General features: G+C 42.8%; 1 protein-coding gene across 1 annotated transcript in view; it reads right to left on the reverse strand.

Moving 5' to 3' along the window:
* RND3 (Rho family GTPase 3) overlaps nt 1-9426 on the reverse strand; it is an 18565-nt gene extending 9139 nt beyond the window's left edge. Inside the window, exons 1-2 of the mRNA XM_003793013.3 lie at nt 8977-9426; nt 8431-8518 (exon numbers count right to left, since the gene is read on the reverse strand). Coding sequence (XP_003793061.1) covers nt 8431-8518; nt 8977-9126 — 238 coding nt within the window. The 5' untranslated portion in view covers nt 9127-9426. The remainder of the gene's footprint in view (nt 1-8430; nt 8519-8976) is intronic.
* Nucleotides 9427-17750: the final 8324 nt, after the last annotated feature.

Consider the following 17750-nt stretch of genomic DNA (forward strand, 5'->3'; position numbering starts at 1 on the left):
AATATTTTGTTGAGGTAGAAAAATCTATTCTCTCTACTTTTTTCATGGTAGAAACACTGACACAGGACTGTCCTACTAGGAAGAGGTAACAATTCATCAGCTAAGCAGGACCTTCAGGAAGAAAAAAAATCCTGTGTACCAGTGTTTATTCTGTGTTTAAGTACTCTGAATTCTTTCCTATTCTCCCCGCAAAGCCCAAGTGACCACACAAAGGAAATAAGGCAAGCGAAGCTGGAGAGGGCATGTGTGGGATATCTTACAAGTTAAGAGAAAACAAAGAGGAATTCCAGGAACAGTGCTGTGAGAGAGAGGGATCTGACCAGAGGAAGGAGCCCCCCAAAAGTGGATAAAGTGGAATGTCGCCCTGACACTGCCATCCCTCCAGAAAACTCTTACAACACCCTGTGAAGCCAAACAGCAAAAAATCAACTTCTGTAGACTTTTTAAAGATCCACATGAAAAGCTTCCAAGGTGCCAACTGTGGTAGAACTAAACGAGAGAGTTGAACTACGTAAGAAAGTGTTCAACGGTCACTGGCCTGTAGCACACGGCAGGGACTGATGTACACATACAGGTAGCATGCAGTCTGCTATCTAATACACTACAGATAAAGTCCGCGAACATTTAGGTTTGCCAGGCAAATAAAACTCTCCCTCAGCTTGTGGAATGGGCTTCATGTACATGGTAATTCTCAGATGCTGCGTTTCTCTGACACTACATGAAACTAAGTTTATACCCCTGTTTCAAGATCCTTTTTAAGGAACCTAACTTTGGGAAACTCCATATTGTGAAGAAACAACCATATTACATATGCAAAATGTGGGCTTCCTTCCTGCACCCCAAATATAGCTGAAGGACTTTGCTAGAGAATAAACCAGAATAAGTGTACATTTGGGGTTCTCTGAGTTGCGCGTTTGGCCTATCAGCAAAGTTCTAAAACGCTTTTGAAACATCAAGTCTGCCCATCCTTGTCTTCAAGATCATTAATTCTGGGTGAGAGCAAAAATTTCCAGCCCGAGAATAGTTGCAGCCTGCCTCACCCAGAAACTAATTCTTCAGACACATACCTGTCTGCTGAAGTCACCCTTTCGCAAAGATACAGCATGCCATATATGTACATCATTAAACGTATATGCAAGAAGACATATGCCCAAAAGGGAAGCTTCATGAAACCTTTGCTAAACCAGTTCAAACACTGTCAGGTTTTAGAGAGGAGTTTGAGAACAAAAAACTGTTTGTTGAATATTTCATAAACATGACTTATTATACTTGAACCTTAATTTGAAAATCTCCTCTTTCCCCTTTAAGAAAGTTTTCCTAAGAATGATTAAGTTAGAAATGCTGCATATTTTGGCAGAGAAAAATATATTAGCTTTGGTATTTTTAATGATTACCAGGAAGACATTTGAACCAAATACGATCTGCCTAATTATTATAAGATTGAGGTCCTTTATATGCCATCTCTAATCAGAGTGAAAGTTTTAAATTAGCACCGGTCTCAAGAATATGAATTCAATCTGGGCTGAACTTTCATATCTGGCTTGGTGTGACATTCTGTTTAACTCCTTTTTCAAGTAATCTGCGCTACAAATACCAGGCCTGCAAACATACAACAAAGATTCCCAGGAAGAATATTTTGTTTCTTCTCCAGATTCAGATTAATTGAAATTATGAACAAATATTATAAAAATTTGAGTATCTATGAGTTGTTGCTATAAAAACTGAATTAATATTTTCTATTTCTGGGGGCATTGCAAATACAGAGTTGGATGGAAAGTCAGACAGGTAGAAATAACATTGCTGTGTTTGGCCTTTAAATAAAGCTGTACCTTGAAATCCTTATCTTACTGAGAGATAAAATAGGTAAGAATCAAAATATTTTACTGACAGGAGAACTGTGGTAAGTCAAGAGCTTTAAGGTTAAAAGTATGCATTGTCATATTTTAAAAATTACATTATCATTCAGTAATAGATTGAAGTTTTTGTGTTTCCTATGATACTTCAGAGTCAGATTTCTCAGAGTGGAGTCCCATGAGTGAATTCACCTTTCTACAGACTACATGACGATCAGGCTCATTTTCCAAAACCAATGTGCACAACACCTGGTCAAACTTTTGAGGCAGCCTACATTCCACATCAATAAAATGTCTGTTTTACCAAAGGGGGCCCTGAGAAAGTTGCCGATATGTAGTAACTGAGAAGACATTTAAAGAACATCAGAAAATGACTGAGGCACAACTAATTCATTTGGCACAGCCCAGCAGGCACCATGAGCTAACTGGAGAAACTATTGGTCCTTGGTGTCATATTTACATGCAAAAGAATTGGATTAATGAGGAAACATCTGGTTATTTCAGGTGGCATCAGAATGACCAATCTGGATGCCTCATTGAAATGTGCAACTTAACAAGAAACCAGATTGGGGGGGAAAAAAACCCAACACAAAATTGAGCTTAAAAAACTCTAGATAGAGATGCAGACTTAGAAAGGGAATTTAGACTCCCCTCTCCCTTTCTGGGAAGGTTCCATAGTTTAAATGGAAATTGTTGCATGGTGGACAAATCTCCAAACACAGCTTTATGTACTGCTTATTAGAAACCACCACTCAAACTATTGTTTTCCTTACCTCCCGTCTCTTTCAGAGTATCAGAGTGAAAATGCAAGTTAAGAGTTGAACCTGGTTTTGCAACTATAAGCTCCAAGGGATCATTACAAGCTTTCCAAAGACCCAGTTTTCTGCAGTTTTAGCCTTGATGTTCAAATCACAGATGCTCATGTTTTTTAGCTCCTTTGTAAACTGTTACCCTCTTTCTTTCTCTACAAAGGTTAAGTTTGTAATTCCAGCTTTCAGAATCTTGTTTTCCCCAATAGCCACTAAATGTAAGCATGTTTCCAAGTGTGAGGGATGTTGAAGACTTCTTAAGAACTGAGCTGACTTCTAGAGAAGGAAAGGAATTGTGGTGGGCTTGAATGAACAATGTGTCATGACTCAGGGGGGCTTAGGCTACTCTGGTGGCCTTCAACTACCTTCGGATCTTGTTGGTCCAGCTTCAGAACGTCCAGGCTTGCCTGCCCATAAACAGGTACTTTGGTACCAGAGATGAAGGCATGTTTCCAAGTTCCTTCTTTGTCCTGAGGGTATTCTCAGAAGGATGCCAGTGGAAGAACTCCCTGGCCTGTTCCCATCCCAGGCTATGGGTATCTCCTCCCATATAAACTCCTGATACTTAACCTGGGCTCCTCATTCGATTTCTTATATAACATAAGAAATGTTATGTCAGCCCTTGGGAAAGCCTTTTAATGTTATTGTCACCTATATTTTTTGCCATTTTTGTCTTGTCTTCCTAACTGGACTGTAAGTAACTCAAGAACAGCTTTGTAACCCCCCACGCCCAGCATACCACAGAGTGGATATAGAATGTCCTAAATATTTACTGGTCTTATAATCATTCCTGTATGACTTGTGTAGATGTGTTAAATTATACACACACACACATAAAATAATAAAAAAAAAAAAAGAAAGGAAAAAAGGGACCAGTGATCTCTTTTTAAGCTGCTTTTCTGGATTAATTATATACTAATCTCCAATGCTGCTGAACCCTTTCCATCCCTATTAAGACATATTTCATTAGAGTGCTTGTCACCAAGACCATTCTTCAAACTTGACATATAAGCTATAAACATAACCCTTTGAATAGATTTCTGTTTATAAAGAAGTTTGTTCTTTAAGGAAGACCATGAGGTAATTAATATTTTTCTTTCCTCCCTCTTAAGTATAATATACCACATTCTCTGTTACTAATGTTAAAAACTTATAGAGGAAGCGCTAACTTTAACATTCAGGGCTTAAAAGAAGCTTGTATTATGACAAGATTCAAAAGAGTGTTCTCGAAACAATAGTATAGTTATTGTGGGGAATTTTAGCAGCTGGACTAAATTTTTTTAAAGTAATAATATGCTTTAAATAAAATATGCATTAGCTTGCCTTGGTTAAAAGCTGGCATGAATGATTATTACTCCCTAAATCACGTGCTAAAATTACACAGCAATCAAATCTCTTAGGAAAAGATTTGGTGATCCTTAAATGACTAAGTTTCTATTCTTAGGAGGCATTTGGCTTCATGCTACAAATTGCTTCTAGGCTTGGCAAATGTGGCAGATTTTGAAGCACAAGATATTAGAATTACTTTGGTCTCATGTATCACTTTAAAATGTTGAAACCATTGCACACTGTTTTGCAGAAAACTTGAGTGAACTGGAAAAGGATAAGGACCATTTTTCTGTAACTATTAGTAAAAATGCTCATTTCATAATAAAAAGGGAGGGAATACTTCTCAGTACAGTGAAGAAATTATGCACCTGTATGTGAAGACTGCCTTTAAAAATCCCCTCTTGTAGACAATTCACATGGCATTTTAAAAAAGGTTTTGCTTACTTTTAGGGGCTGACTACTTTAGCCCTAAGAGTCAACTGGCAAAGTACCATTTGGGGTTGCTTTAACTGGTGCATATAATGAATGGGGTGGAGGGAGCCATGAGGGAGCTGTTTCTTACCTCCAGAGTATCTAACCATCCATGACAAGGGAAATACATTTCAACTGGATGTAACAGGGCACTTGGGTTCAAGAGCGTGACAAAACAGTGTTCATCATGAGTTGGCAAAGAACACTAGATGGGAGGAGCTTCTTTTTCCTCCCTGCCCCACCCAAACTTCATCCTTTTTAGGGGCAGGACCATCTTTTAATTAACACTGCATCTTCAAGGTCTAACAGAGGGCCTACTTATGGTGGATGGAGAAGGAAGGAAGAAAGAGAAGGAGGGAGAAAGAAAAATGTTAAGTCACTGTACCTCAAAGGGTGGAAAGAGATTCCCACATACCCCACTTTCACCATTTAATGTTCCTCCCCACATCCAAATTGGCAGAGTTTTGTCCAGAAATGAGCATTGAACTGATGGGAGGAAAAGCAGACCCCTTATGAGAAGCCATCCAAGTAAAGAGGCCACATAAGAGAGGAACTGTTTCTGTCTCTGAAATACCTGCCCCACTGCTGGGAGCGTTCCAGGAAATACCATTCAAAGGACAATGTTTATGCCATCTCTCTCCCTGTGTAAGAGAAGTTAGGCACACTCAACTTTCCCTATATAAATCTCTTTCACAAAGTTCTAAGGGGAAAAAAAATCATCTGATATTTAGGACTTCACAGGCTTGGCTTGGATCTTCTCTCAAGAGTTAAACCGATAGCCCTTGGGGGGGGGGGAAATAAATGTATCAAGAGGCATAAAGCATATGCAGTTATTTTCACAACCTGAACTAAACAAATGTCTTAGTGGGCAAAGAAAATGTCAAACATTTATCAGAAAATAATCTTGTTCATAAGTTTGCCATGAAAAGCTTGGAATGAAATGGGAAAATGTTCAAGATACTTGACATCATCAGTTGCCGAGGGAATGGTTCCTGCTAGTTGTATTTTACTCATGACAAATAACCTTTGCTGAAAACAGGCTATTAGAATTTAAGCAGTGCTTGGTGACTGTGTTTAATTAACTAACATTTCACCTCATGAACAATATAATGGAATCCTAAATAATTCTCTCATGCCTCTTTTTCCATTTGTATAAACCTAAATTCTAACTAAGATTTCATTACTGCATAATTTTGCAGTATGAAATTTTCCTAATCACAGTTTTTAAACCTTTATATGTATTTCAGTTAAGCATGCATGGGTTTTTGCTTCATTACATAAAAACACAAGTGATTATTTCGCTACAAACTTCATTTCAGATGATTATCTTTAACTGGATGAAAGGCAATGTTTATAGATTGCCATTCTTTGTGCACAGGTAATTCAGTGCTAATAAATGTCAGGGAACCTTATCTCCTTGGAAACTATGCATATCATTACTCATTTGTTCATTCACTGGATTTTATTGGGTGACTACTGTGTGCAGATACTGAACTGTAGAGTTTTGATGAAATACATGAAAATACAGTGAAGTGATATTTATCTGCACATTGGAAGGACAGCCTGCAACGATATACTGCCCACATTTTGTTTGTTTTACTTTCTAAGCTTTAGAAAACAAAGGAAACCCTGGGAAACAATATGCCTTTTCTTTCCTAAAAAAGTCAATTTAGCCTAATCTAAAATCTCCCTTGGTGGTCCTGTGACTCTTGAAGCTTGAGGCAGTGACTGTATACCCCAACATTCCTATAAGCCCATCCATTCTCCCCTACACCTCCCTCCCGCCCCTCCCCCACCGCTCCAGCCAAATGAATCTCATTCCTAAATCCACCGGGAAGCTTGGCTCTGCCCAGAGTCTGGCTTGCTTCTAGGTTGTGAAACTCCCAGCATGGGATGCCAGATCCCCTGGGACTAACAGCTGAAGCCAACCAACATCCTGGGAAACAAAAAGACCTGCCTGCCCGGTGTACTAAAGCCAAGAAGGACACAGCTGGGAGAGGTCCTGCACATTATCTAGCTCAGTGTCCTCTTTTACAGATGATGAAAATGAGCCCCAGGGAGGTAAGGGATTTGCACACAGCAATCCGTGGTAACCAGGAGCTACGATCTAAACACAGTTCTGTATTAACGAGTGGATCAAACCTCTTGCCCCACCCCATGCCCAAATACTTTTCATCATGCATCAGGTCCAAACTAGGAGGGGGCAGAGCGGAGGGTAAGTATTGGTGTTTATTACTGGTACAGCTAGCCATAACAAATACCTACCGTAATATTGCTGAGAATTAGAGCCCAGGAAGTACCTAGGCTGTGCGATAATTCTGATGAAAGGAACTACTGAAATAAGGCACCATTTGAATTCTGTCTACAACCACTTTCTCTACAGTTTCCAGACAGCGCCTGCAATCCCCAACACAGAACACCGCCAGGGCGAGGTCTTGATTCTGCTGCCCTTGGGGCAGCTGGGGGAATGCCTGACTCTCCGGTGGGAAACAAAATCTGCCCTTCTCACTGCCGCAGTAGGAACATCTGACACCGACCGAAAGAGGCGCTCGTGCGAGACTGCTCGCTTGTCTTTGTGCAAGGACTGCCTCCGGCGCCCGTGTCAGTCTGGTTCCTTCCCCAGGCTCTCAGATCCCCCGCATCCCTGGGGGCTCCAGAGGTTCAAGCCTAGGGTAGTAAGAAGCTCACAGAAGCACCTTCACGAGGCCACTCCCAGCTGAGCGAGGCTCCACCTCGCAGGCCCTCCGCCTGACAGCAAAACCTGCGTGTTGGCACTTGTGTGTTCCTCCTCAGAGTTTCACCCAGGATTTGGCTCGGTCCACCAGCAACCTTGCTCCCTGCTAAACTCCCAGCCCTAAGCACAGGGGCCTTTACCCGCCTTCCTGGTGGTTCCTGCTCCTCCAGAGGCTACACCCTTCCTGGAAATAGCACTCTGCCAGGCACCGCTGGCCAGGGCGGCGGGTGCTTGGGTCCCAGCCGGAGATCTTAAATGGTGCCCCCGCCCCCACTGTCTTTAACCCACCCTAACCCCCCTAACTAAGCTGGGGGCTGGATGCCTTCCCGCCCGCAGGATACCTAGCTCTCCCAACTACGGCGCGCTAGGTAGTGGGTGGGCTCATGGGAAGGCAATAACCCGGCCTTGAACCGCAGACTCTTGATAATAACCCACCGCAGCGCCAATAATTCAAGTAGACGGGAAGGTCAAAGGCGAACAGCGCTGCCCGCAGCCATGCAGGCAGGCGGAGAGGGATGTAATAGGGGTCAGAAGGGATTGGCGTGGTCGGGGGAACACCGCGATCACTGCAGGGGCGAGGAGAAGCCTCGGTGCAGATGGGTACCGAGGCGCCGCGGGCAGCTGGCAGCGCACAGAAGAGGCCCAGAGGTTGCCCGGCCCCTACACTGCCCGCGCCGCCAGCGCATTCCTGGCAGCAGGCGTCACGGGCGCCGCGGCTGTCTGAGACCAGTTACTCTCCCCAGAGCGAGGAATCCGCATGTAACCGGGATCTTTGGGGATTTTCTCCCGCCTCCCACCTCCCCCACTGCGCTCCCACCCTCCCAGCCAAACACAAGGTTGGATCCCGGAGGGGCGCTCGCCGCCAGGCGGGTGGTTTCACCGAGGCGCACTCACCTCCCCTGCCTCAGAATCGGGCCACCTTGGTCGCCCCGAGGCGATTAGAGCACAGCCCGGGAGACAGACCTAGCCACAAGAGGCTCGAACCGCGAGGTCACCTCGCGGGCACACAGCGCCCTCCTCTCCCCATTGCCATCTTCCGGTTCACACTGTCGTCCCCCACCCCCACCCACAAGGGTAACATTTTCACCCAGCAGAGACCGTGGGAATCCCCCGCAGGGGGCGAAGTTAATAGAGGGGTGCAGGGGGCTAGTGGCGCGCTAATTCCAGAGTCCACCGCGCACCCCCCAGCGGCTGGAATCCCTCCCCAAGCGCCACGCGGTCCGACCACTCTTACCCGAAGTGTCCCACAGGCTCAACTCTATTCTTTGTGTGTCGATTTCAAAACTGGCCGTGTAATTCTCAAACACTGTAGGAACGTAATTCTGGACAAACAAAATGGACAGAAAAGGAAGCAAAGAGGGCAAAGAGGTTATCTTAAAATGCACGACCCTCACTGAACACCCTCACAAAATCTCCACCCCGCTCCCCAATTAAAAAAGAAAACCCGTACGTATTTAGACCACACGCTAACCCGGGTCCTTTTTTGAAACCTCTGTCTGACCCCCTCTCCACACCGCAGCCGGCTCAGAGACCGGCTGACCCGAATCTCCCAAGCCGAGTTCTGCACACCGGGACCAACAAGTTTCAGGCTCTACCAGCCCGACGTGCAGGTGCGACCCAGCCCCTCACGCTCCCAGCGCACTTTCCCTTTCCAAGCAGTCTAACCCCGGCAAAGTCGAAGCGGTGAGAAAGACGCCTTTCAAGAGGAAAATCAGGGTGAAGGGAGAGAAGCAAGAAGACCACGTCAAGATGGGGGATCCCATGGGCCGGCCGCACTCACCTCGGGGAAGCAGTCCTTGGCGAAGACGTGCAGCAGTGCGGTTTTGCCACACTGACTGTCCCCCACCACTACTATCTTGCATTTCACATTCTGATTAGGATCCATGATAGATTTACTGGATAATTTCTGGCTGGCTCTTCTCTCCTTCATTGATGTTGCCTTATTTTCTCTTGGAACAGGAATTTTCTCTTAAGAAGAAAATATATGTATATATATATTTCTCTCTATATAAAAAGCAGGTATAAAAATAGATAGCAAGGCTGGTGGGAACCCCGTGAAGCGCAGAGGCAGAGGAGAGAGCGCGAGGAACAAGCTCCTTACTCCCCTCCAACAAGTTTTATGCCTGACTCCACACCGCGCCTCCCAAGTCCAATTCCTTTCCGACTGCTTTGTTTCACGCTCTCTGCGCGGCTTTATACGCCCGGCCTTCCAATCCTCTTCTTTCTCAATGAGAGAAGTAAACTGATCTGCCTCCTCCCCTTTTATGGAGCCTGGGAGCGGGTGCTGTGTCGCAGCTTGCGGAAAATGTAAGCAGTGCGCCCTCTAGGGTGCCCGTGCGGGATCTATTTCAGACCAGCGCTCTGGAACAACAGAAAGCCCCCGCAGATGCTTGGCTGAGGGATGGCTCTGCACAAGTCCAGCGGGAGGTGGCAAACTGACGCCTATGCATAATTTAAATCACAATTCCTTTAAAACTGTTTCAGTAGGGGCTTACAGAGGCTGCATGAACATTTCTGAAAAAAATTTTTTTTCCATCCAAGTGAAAACACAGTTGTAAAACATCGGACGTAAATCTTGGTTGGGGAAGAGTTAAGTGCTTGTATGGAAAAGAAAAAAAAAAAAAGGTTTGCATCAGGTATACAGGCCATGGAACAATGGCTAAGCTAGCTCATTCCAGATGCAAGAACTGGCGTGCTGGGGTCATAGTAATAGACCGGCATCTGAAACCTGTCACTTTCAGTCATTTAGGAAGAGACAGAAAGGTTTTGAGGAGTGGGTTGACCCGGCAGTGGTTCTCAACCTTACTAATCCTGCGGCCCTTTAATACAGTTCCTGTGGGTCACGACCCACAGGTTGAGAACCGCTGGTAGAAGATGTAGGAAGAGAGAAGAAAGAGAAGTGGAAAATTCTTATAACTAAGTGAAAAAGGCCATTGGATACTCAACCCATTATGCTAGGGACCCCAAACACATGTCAGCCCAGTTGCATGTCCCACTCCCTTGCAATAAGGACACTAGTAGGGGAGGGGATTCTGACACTGCCCTTTAATTCATTTCTCTTTAGCCTCTACCACCCGGGAATAGAGCACCCCAAGCTGGACTCAGCAGGCATTTTCCTTAGCTGAAAATGCATGTATAACCCTCTACCCTCTCCTCACTCCTCCTCCATATCCACCCCCCAGCCCTCCTCTTTCCCCCAGCAAGAGTCTTAGAGAGGACTAGAAATAGCGCACGCTTTGCTCTTTTGTTTTGTCATGAGAGATCTTTTTTCTCATCTTCATCTCCCATACTCCAAATAGTGAGAAGGTTTCACTTATTAAATGGTAGTAAGGATATTGGCCAAAGTCAACTTACAAGTCCCCCTGTGGAGATTTCTGGGCTTGGAAATGAGAAGAAGGTGAAGTGGGAAAAAGAAAAAAAAAAAACCCAGAAAGTTCAGTACGAGGGGTGAAAAGGTATTATGAAGAATGGTTAAAAGCACTGAGGTAAGTAGGGGACCAGTGATGCCCAGGGATCCATGGACGGTCTATTTTTTTGAGAACTGGAGCCCCCCAGAGGAGAACCCTGACTCAGATGATGTGTGGGTCTGTGTTTACACAGGTGGAAGGCTGACCCAGCAGAGAAGCGGGTAGCTGGCCTTGCTGAAGTTCCTACAGCAGCATTTGCCAAAGTTTGTTCTTCGGAGCTTTAGTACTCACACAAAGAGTGCCATGTTCCGATTACTGAGGGAGACACTGCCCACATCACCCCTTGAAGATCTGCCAAGGACTTTGATATGTTACAGATACTAAAAAGTCCTGTAGGAAAGTAGCCTACCTAACATAATTTAACCTAGCATTTCCGAAACCTCCTTCAGCACAGGAAACTTTCATCCAATTATTTACTTTCTGATTACTTGTTTAAGAAGGCGTGGACTTAGTAGTTGGAGGAGGAGATCACAGAGAGGTGTATTTGGTATCCCAAACTTCACATTTCCTAGCTATGTGAACTTGGATGAATTATTTAACCTCTCTGAACCTCAACTTAATCATCTTTACAATAGGAATCATGCCAGTAACTCAGAGGAAATACAAGTAAATTTTATATAATAGTTTCTGGCACAATAAAGAGCCCTTGACCTATGTTGTATTTCAGATGTAAATGTTATTGGCACTTCTCAGGACTAGTGAACATATCTTGGGAAATGCTGCTTTCATTAGTGGATTCACTATTTGAAACTGTGTCTATCCTGTCTTTTATCATGTTTTTAATTTATGAAGTTACCCTTTTCTAGAGATATGACTTGACCTTCCACCATATCTCTGGTGAGATATATTGATGTAGCTCAGTAATTATGAGTGTTTATAAATTGGCTGATCAGTGAAGAAGGTAACTGGGGTTTATCTAAGCTGAAATACTTTTGAGAGCAATCAGGGATGCTATCAATGATTATGGCTGGACAAAAAGGACAAAAAGGGTCTTTCCCAGGCTAAGTCAGAAGGATAATCACTTCACCAGGAAATAATCTGGAATCACAGTGATGACTATTTTTGGAAATCAGGTGACCTGGATCTCCAGGAATCTGCTGGTTGCTGAGTGAAATTTAATGGATGTATAATGGAATAGAAAAACCAACCGCCTGAAGTTGCCAAGTTTGAAGTACCTCTAGGGTAAAAATTCTCTCTTTTGCTTTTTTGAATCTCAGCACTCTGTATATGGTAGATTTTAATATATTTTTTGATTCATCTAACAAGTATTTGTTAAGCACCTGCTCTAATCCAGGCATTGTACTAGGAATTTAAGATAGAGCAATAAACAAACCAGACCTGCCTGCTGCTCTCACAGAACATACATTCCAACAGGAGATAAGACAATGAATAAGGAAGCAAGTACATAAAAAAGAAGGAACGTGCTGAGCTCCATGAAGAGAAAGCAGCAGGGCCTGCTAAAGCTTGGGAGGTGGGGCGTTGGCAGGGGCCTGGCAGGGCCTCTCTAAAGGGAGGTTGAGTCTTTCGTAATAAGAACTAATCAGCCATGAGGAAGCCCAGCAGAAGGACTCTCCAGGAAGGGGATGGACAGTGGAAAGGCTATGTGAGGGCAAAGAACTTGGCAGGTTTGAGAAACAGAAGGAAGGCTGGAGTGACCATGGCCATGGAAGGAGGGAGAACATAGGTGGGAGAGCAGAAGGAAGCAGGCAGGGACTGTATAATAAGCCGTAACATTTGGATTTCATTCTCGGAGAAGTGCAAAGTCAGTCTCAGAGGGCTTGGAGCAGGGTAGCAGTGTGATCATGTGAATGAATGAATGAATGAATGAATGCTCCAGTTCTAGTTCTGCACCCGTCACTCACTCACTGTGAAACCATGATGAAACTGCGGGTCTTCAAGGAGAATATGGAATCCAAGTATAACTAAAGCTCTGGAAAAGACTCGATTCGTAGACGGCAATGAAAAGTTTTCTTCTGACAAATACCTTGATTGTGAAAATGGGAAACCTCATGTGGGAGATTGTATATCACTTCATGTCCCTCCTTTTGTTATTCTTCTTGGTCGTCTTTCTTTGTCTTCCTATTACTCTTCCCTTTCTCTCATTTACCCCTAAGATCAAGAGAACAAAAGACAAATAGCAAATATTTCTATATGATTTAGTTAATAAAACATATTCAGTTGCCTGAAAAGGTTTGAGCTTAGAAATTATTTTCTTTGTGCTTAACCCTTTGTGTATTAGGTGAGTTCCTCTCCCCCCCATAGAAATTTCATCTCCTTTGACACAAAAAGGGCTGATTCTAGGCCTGAAGAGAGGGCTAGAAAGTCCCTATCCAGGGATGGTACAAGACTGATAAACAATAGCTCTGTAATTTCTATAAGCGCTAGACTACCAGTCAGGGAGCTTTTAGTCCAGGCTAAACTAATGCAACGGTGACCTTGGACAAACACTGACTGAATTCTTTTCCTTAGTCTCATCCTTTGTGAGATTGATAACATCTGACTCCTTTAAGTTGCACAATAGATCTGTTTAGAAAATCACATGCCCTATACTTCCCAACATTCTTCTTTGGAAACACATCACAGACACCTCCCTTTCCAAGTTGTGCAGTGTATGTATGGACCTTGGCTGGCAGTAGAATACTGTAAGGCGTGATTGTTTATTCATGGTTGCCTGCCTCTCTTCAGACTTCAGCGGAAGTGTTTAAGGAATAAGGGCAACAAGGAGAAAACACAGGTCTCCGGTCTCCTAGGCACCATCGACGGAGCAGGGAGATAACTGACCTAACACAAAACCCAGCAGGATGCCTTCGTAGATGTCATGTTAGAAAATAGAGGCATGAGTCATGGGCCCTGTCTTTGAGAATTTAATAAGACCATGGATATTAAATAGTTTCAAACATGAAATTCAATGTAAGATTAAGGGTAAGAGTATGAACTTGTGAACCGCTCTGTACTAAAAGGTGGCAATTTCACAGTTGTCTCTCTGTGGAGGGGGTTAGTCAAGAGAGTGATCATGCAGTTACATAACATAAACAAAGTAGGAGGCAATTTGTGTGTTTTTTGAGAAAGAGGAATTGAATAAAGAAGTTTCATAAAATTGCATGGATTTAACTTATTTGGAAAGAATTTGTTTTCTTGGAAGAGAATCTTTTAAAAATCTTCCCTTAAAATCACCCCAGTTTGGCCGATCAAAGACATTGCAGCAAGTTTTCTAAGCTGTGTGGTAAGAATGCTGTGGTCTGGGTTGAAGTATTTGGTCTTGTTTTTCCTCATTAATGCTGACTGCTAATATGATTTACTGCTGCTGTGTGGACTTAGCCCTCACTCTGTAGCCAACAGGAAATGACACAGCTGTGTGAACGCTGAATAATAAGTAGTTTCAAAATTGATCATTCCGTTCTGTTTATAGCAAATTTGACAAATAATCCATTGCAGTTTTTAGAGACCCAGGCCACATAATTTTAGTTCTGCATATTATGAGGTACACAAAACCCTTTCCAGCTGCCCCTCCCAAATTTTGGTGTTTTTGATTCTTGTTGTCATTTCTTTATACTTCAATATTTCTCAAGAAAACAAAAGATTAATACAAAATCATCAGACTCACTGATTACTTAATGTAGCAAACATCCAATTATACTTTATGTCAACTTGTCAATGAGATAAAAAAATAATTTAAGGAAAATTTTAAGGAATATGTTCTTTATAAATTCTTGTCTTTGAAAATCATAAAGTTATGTTCCAAAGATACATCTTTTTCAGTGTTTTAGGAGTAGTCACATGAAAGCAAAGATTATTACTGAGCACAAATAAGGCCATCTTTCAGAGGCTGCCAGAGCTTCATTGCCAAGCTCATGAGATATACTGAGCTGAGTTATTTATGGCTATGTGCACGTTCAAGTGGTATTTAATATTTTAATCTATGACTTATAAAGATGGATCCAAAGATGTCCTACCAAGTTTCTGGGGAAAAAAGAGCTTTGTGGAAATTTTTCCTGTTATGTTGAAATACTCAATAAAAGAATATGTGGAAACTTAGTTAAAGCCAGTATTTGTTTAATGAAAAGGTAGTAATCGTTAGATTAAGCTTTAAAAATAAAACACTTGGCTTGGTGCCTGTGGCTCAAGCAGCTAAGGCACCAGCCACATACACCTAAGGTGGCAGGTTCAAATTCAGCCTGGGCCCGAAAACAACAATGATGGCTGCAACCAAAAAATAGCCAGGCATTGTGGCGGGCACCTGTAGTCCCAGCTACTTGGGAGGAAGAGGCAGGAGACTCGCTTGAGCCCAGGAGTTGGAGGTTGCTGTGAGCTGTGATGCCACAGCACTCTACCCGGGGTGACAGCTTGAGGCTCTGTCTCGAAAAAAATAAAATAAAAATAAAACACTTAGTAGCAATTTTTTTTTTTGTTTGTTTTCTTGAACTCAAAGTGAGGAAACAGAGGAAATTGGCTAGGATACTTGAAGAGATTCAGTAGCTTAGATAAAGGCAAAAATAGAGAGTAGAGAGTTAGATTTTCATACATTTAACCCCAGCTTATTCTTCAGATCAGTAGCTCTCAAATACTTCTGGGCAGGGGATGATGACTTTGGCAAACAGAACCAGACACCCAACATAGACAAGCTACAGAGATGTTCTCTGGGAGACTGCACCCAGAATTAGAATTAGAATTAGATGGCAGGTTGCAACACTTTTGAGGGCAATCCTGTAAAGTGATGTCAAAGTCTTGTACTCTGATATATTTATTTAAAATTCAAGTACCTTAGACGGGGTTAGCTTAGAACCTGAATCCCGAGTGACCATGTACGGTAGTAGTGGCTTACTAAAGTTTCCCGCTTCAGAATTTGAAAACCACTGCTTTAGACCAATTTTTAGGGGAGGGAGGGAGGATGTTTCCTTTTGACACAATTGATTTAACATCAGAGGACCTGATTTTGTACCTCAGATCATATTTTTAACTGGGGAAGTAGCAACCACCTGTACTTACGAAGCAGTTTACAGCTTAACCTGTAAACAGTAAACATAAAACAATATTGATTTTTTTCTGTCACAGAAACCAGAACAAAATTATTTCATTTTCTCTATTCAGAATATTTTGGCTGTTATTCAAAAGACAAGTTAAATTTTCTTCATATCCAGGCTGAAAATCAAAATATCAATTGTTGTTCTTCCTTTTGAAGAACAGCTGTGTGGGGACAGAGGACATCATGGGACGTATACCCAAATGCTCGAAATAAGCACCCAAGAATATCTAAGGTCATGGAACTCCAGAGAAAATCTTGCAAACATTAACTTTTGCAAAGCAGAAGAAGAGTGCTTTTTTATCAGTGGCCTAAAAGAGTCTTGCCTTCTATACGCATCTTCTAGTCTTGAGGGTCCTCTGTGCCCATTTGCACCATAAACTTTTAGGGACCCTCCCTGAAAGGTACTGCTTTTGTTGTTGGATGTGATTATGAACCCACTATTGGCACCTTAACACTGGCCACACATGTAGAGGTCAAATGACTCACCACAATCTGATATTGGCCCTTCTCCAAAACTTTTCTGAAGGTCAAGTCATGGTCCCCAGACTAGAGCGGACTAGTCATATGTTACAGGAATGTGTGAGTATTGTGATACCATTTCTGGGGACAAGCAAGATGTCTAAGTGGTATGGGGGGAGGGGCTGCCTTCGCCTTAACAACAGAGAAAAGATCCTACTACATCAATAATGTAATTCATCTTAATTCTAACTCAGAGCAAAAAGCCACCATCAGCACATGTAGCCGTTGATCTTAATAAAGTTTCACTGAGGATTTATGCCAGGACACTTTGTTCTGGCTCCTCGCCTCCATGCTGCCTCTGAAAAGGCCCCAAAGTACTTCCAGGCTGCCACAGCAGCACTATGAAATCAATCAAATGACTGCCCTCTGGGGTACCCCATGTCATCCAGTCCTACATGTAGAAATCCAGGTTAACATTAAATGAAGTCAATAAAGGTTGGCACCAGAGCACTTAAGGTGGTTCATATGCAATTGAAACAGACATTTGAAACCAAATTTTGTGGCATATCAGAAATCTTGGCATGGCGAGGAAAGGAAAAAAAAGGAAAATGTGAATGCATTTATTTTTATTAAAAAATAACAATTAGAATGAAAGGCAAATGTTAGCATCCTTAAAGACAAGTTTATTTATTATAAAGTATACTGGAATTCATTCAACGTCAATTCATTTTCCAAAAAAGCTAACTAGCTGTTGCCCAATTAATATATCTTGGAAGTTTTCCAAAAATGGTGCTTTTCAGAAACATTTTAAATACTTGAATTCATGGTTTTCTTTTCCCCTAGACTTCCCAGGTTGCCTTTTCAGCAGCTTTGTTGAATACTACCTGGCCTATGCTTCTTAACCATCATTCCCTCCTCGCCACTCCCTGCCAAGGTACCACCTGTTCCCACGGCTTCTTCACAACACTTGCTTTCAGGAGAATCAGTAAAGAGGGTCTGGGACTTGCACTTCTAACCGCGAACATTTCTTTCCATAACAGTCCAGAATAGCTGAGGGATAGGACAGGGCATGGGTGTAAAGATAAGAGCAGGCCTCTGAAGGGCTGTCTACTGCTGTCACACACACACAACACCCCCCACGGCCTTCACTACTATGAGGAAAACCAGATTGTGCTAAAATATAAACACAATGTTAGGCTGCAAACCCAGTCTTCAAAGGAAATCTGAGATACAAACAAGATCTGTTGGATTTTAAAAATTATAATCTATAATATAATGCACATAATGAGGTTATAATTAAGGTGCAACATTTTTCTTGAATCTTGAAAATGTAGACTAGTCTTAAATTTCAAGAAAAAGAGAAAGTCCAGTGTTTTACATTTATTTTTATTTTTATTTATTTATTTTTTTGAGACAGAGCCTCAAGCTGTTCGCCTGGGTAGAGTGTCCTGACATCACTGCTCACAGGAACCTCCAACTCCTGGGCTCAAGGAGTCTCCTGCCTCAGCCTCCCAAGTAGCTGGGACCACAGGCGCCCCGCTGGGGGCGAGCGGCTGCGACCCTCTTGCCAGGTGCCGCGCCGGGCACAAGCGTCCCGCCGGCCCC

This window comes from Otolemur garnettii, unplaced genomic scaffold, assembly GCF_000181295.1.
Source record: "Otolemur garnettii isolate 467f Iridium unplaced genomic scaffold, OtoGar3 scaffold00064, whole genome shotgun sequence".
Lineage (NCBI taxonomy): Eukaryota > Metazoa > Chordata > Mammalia > Primates > Galagidae > Otolemur > Otolemur garnettii.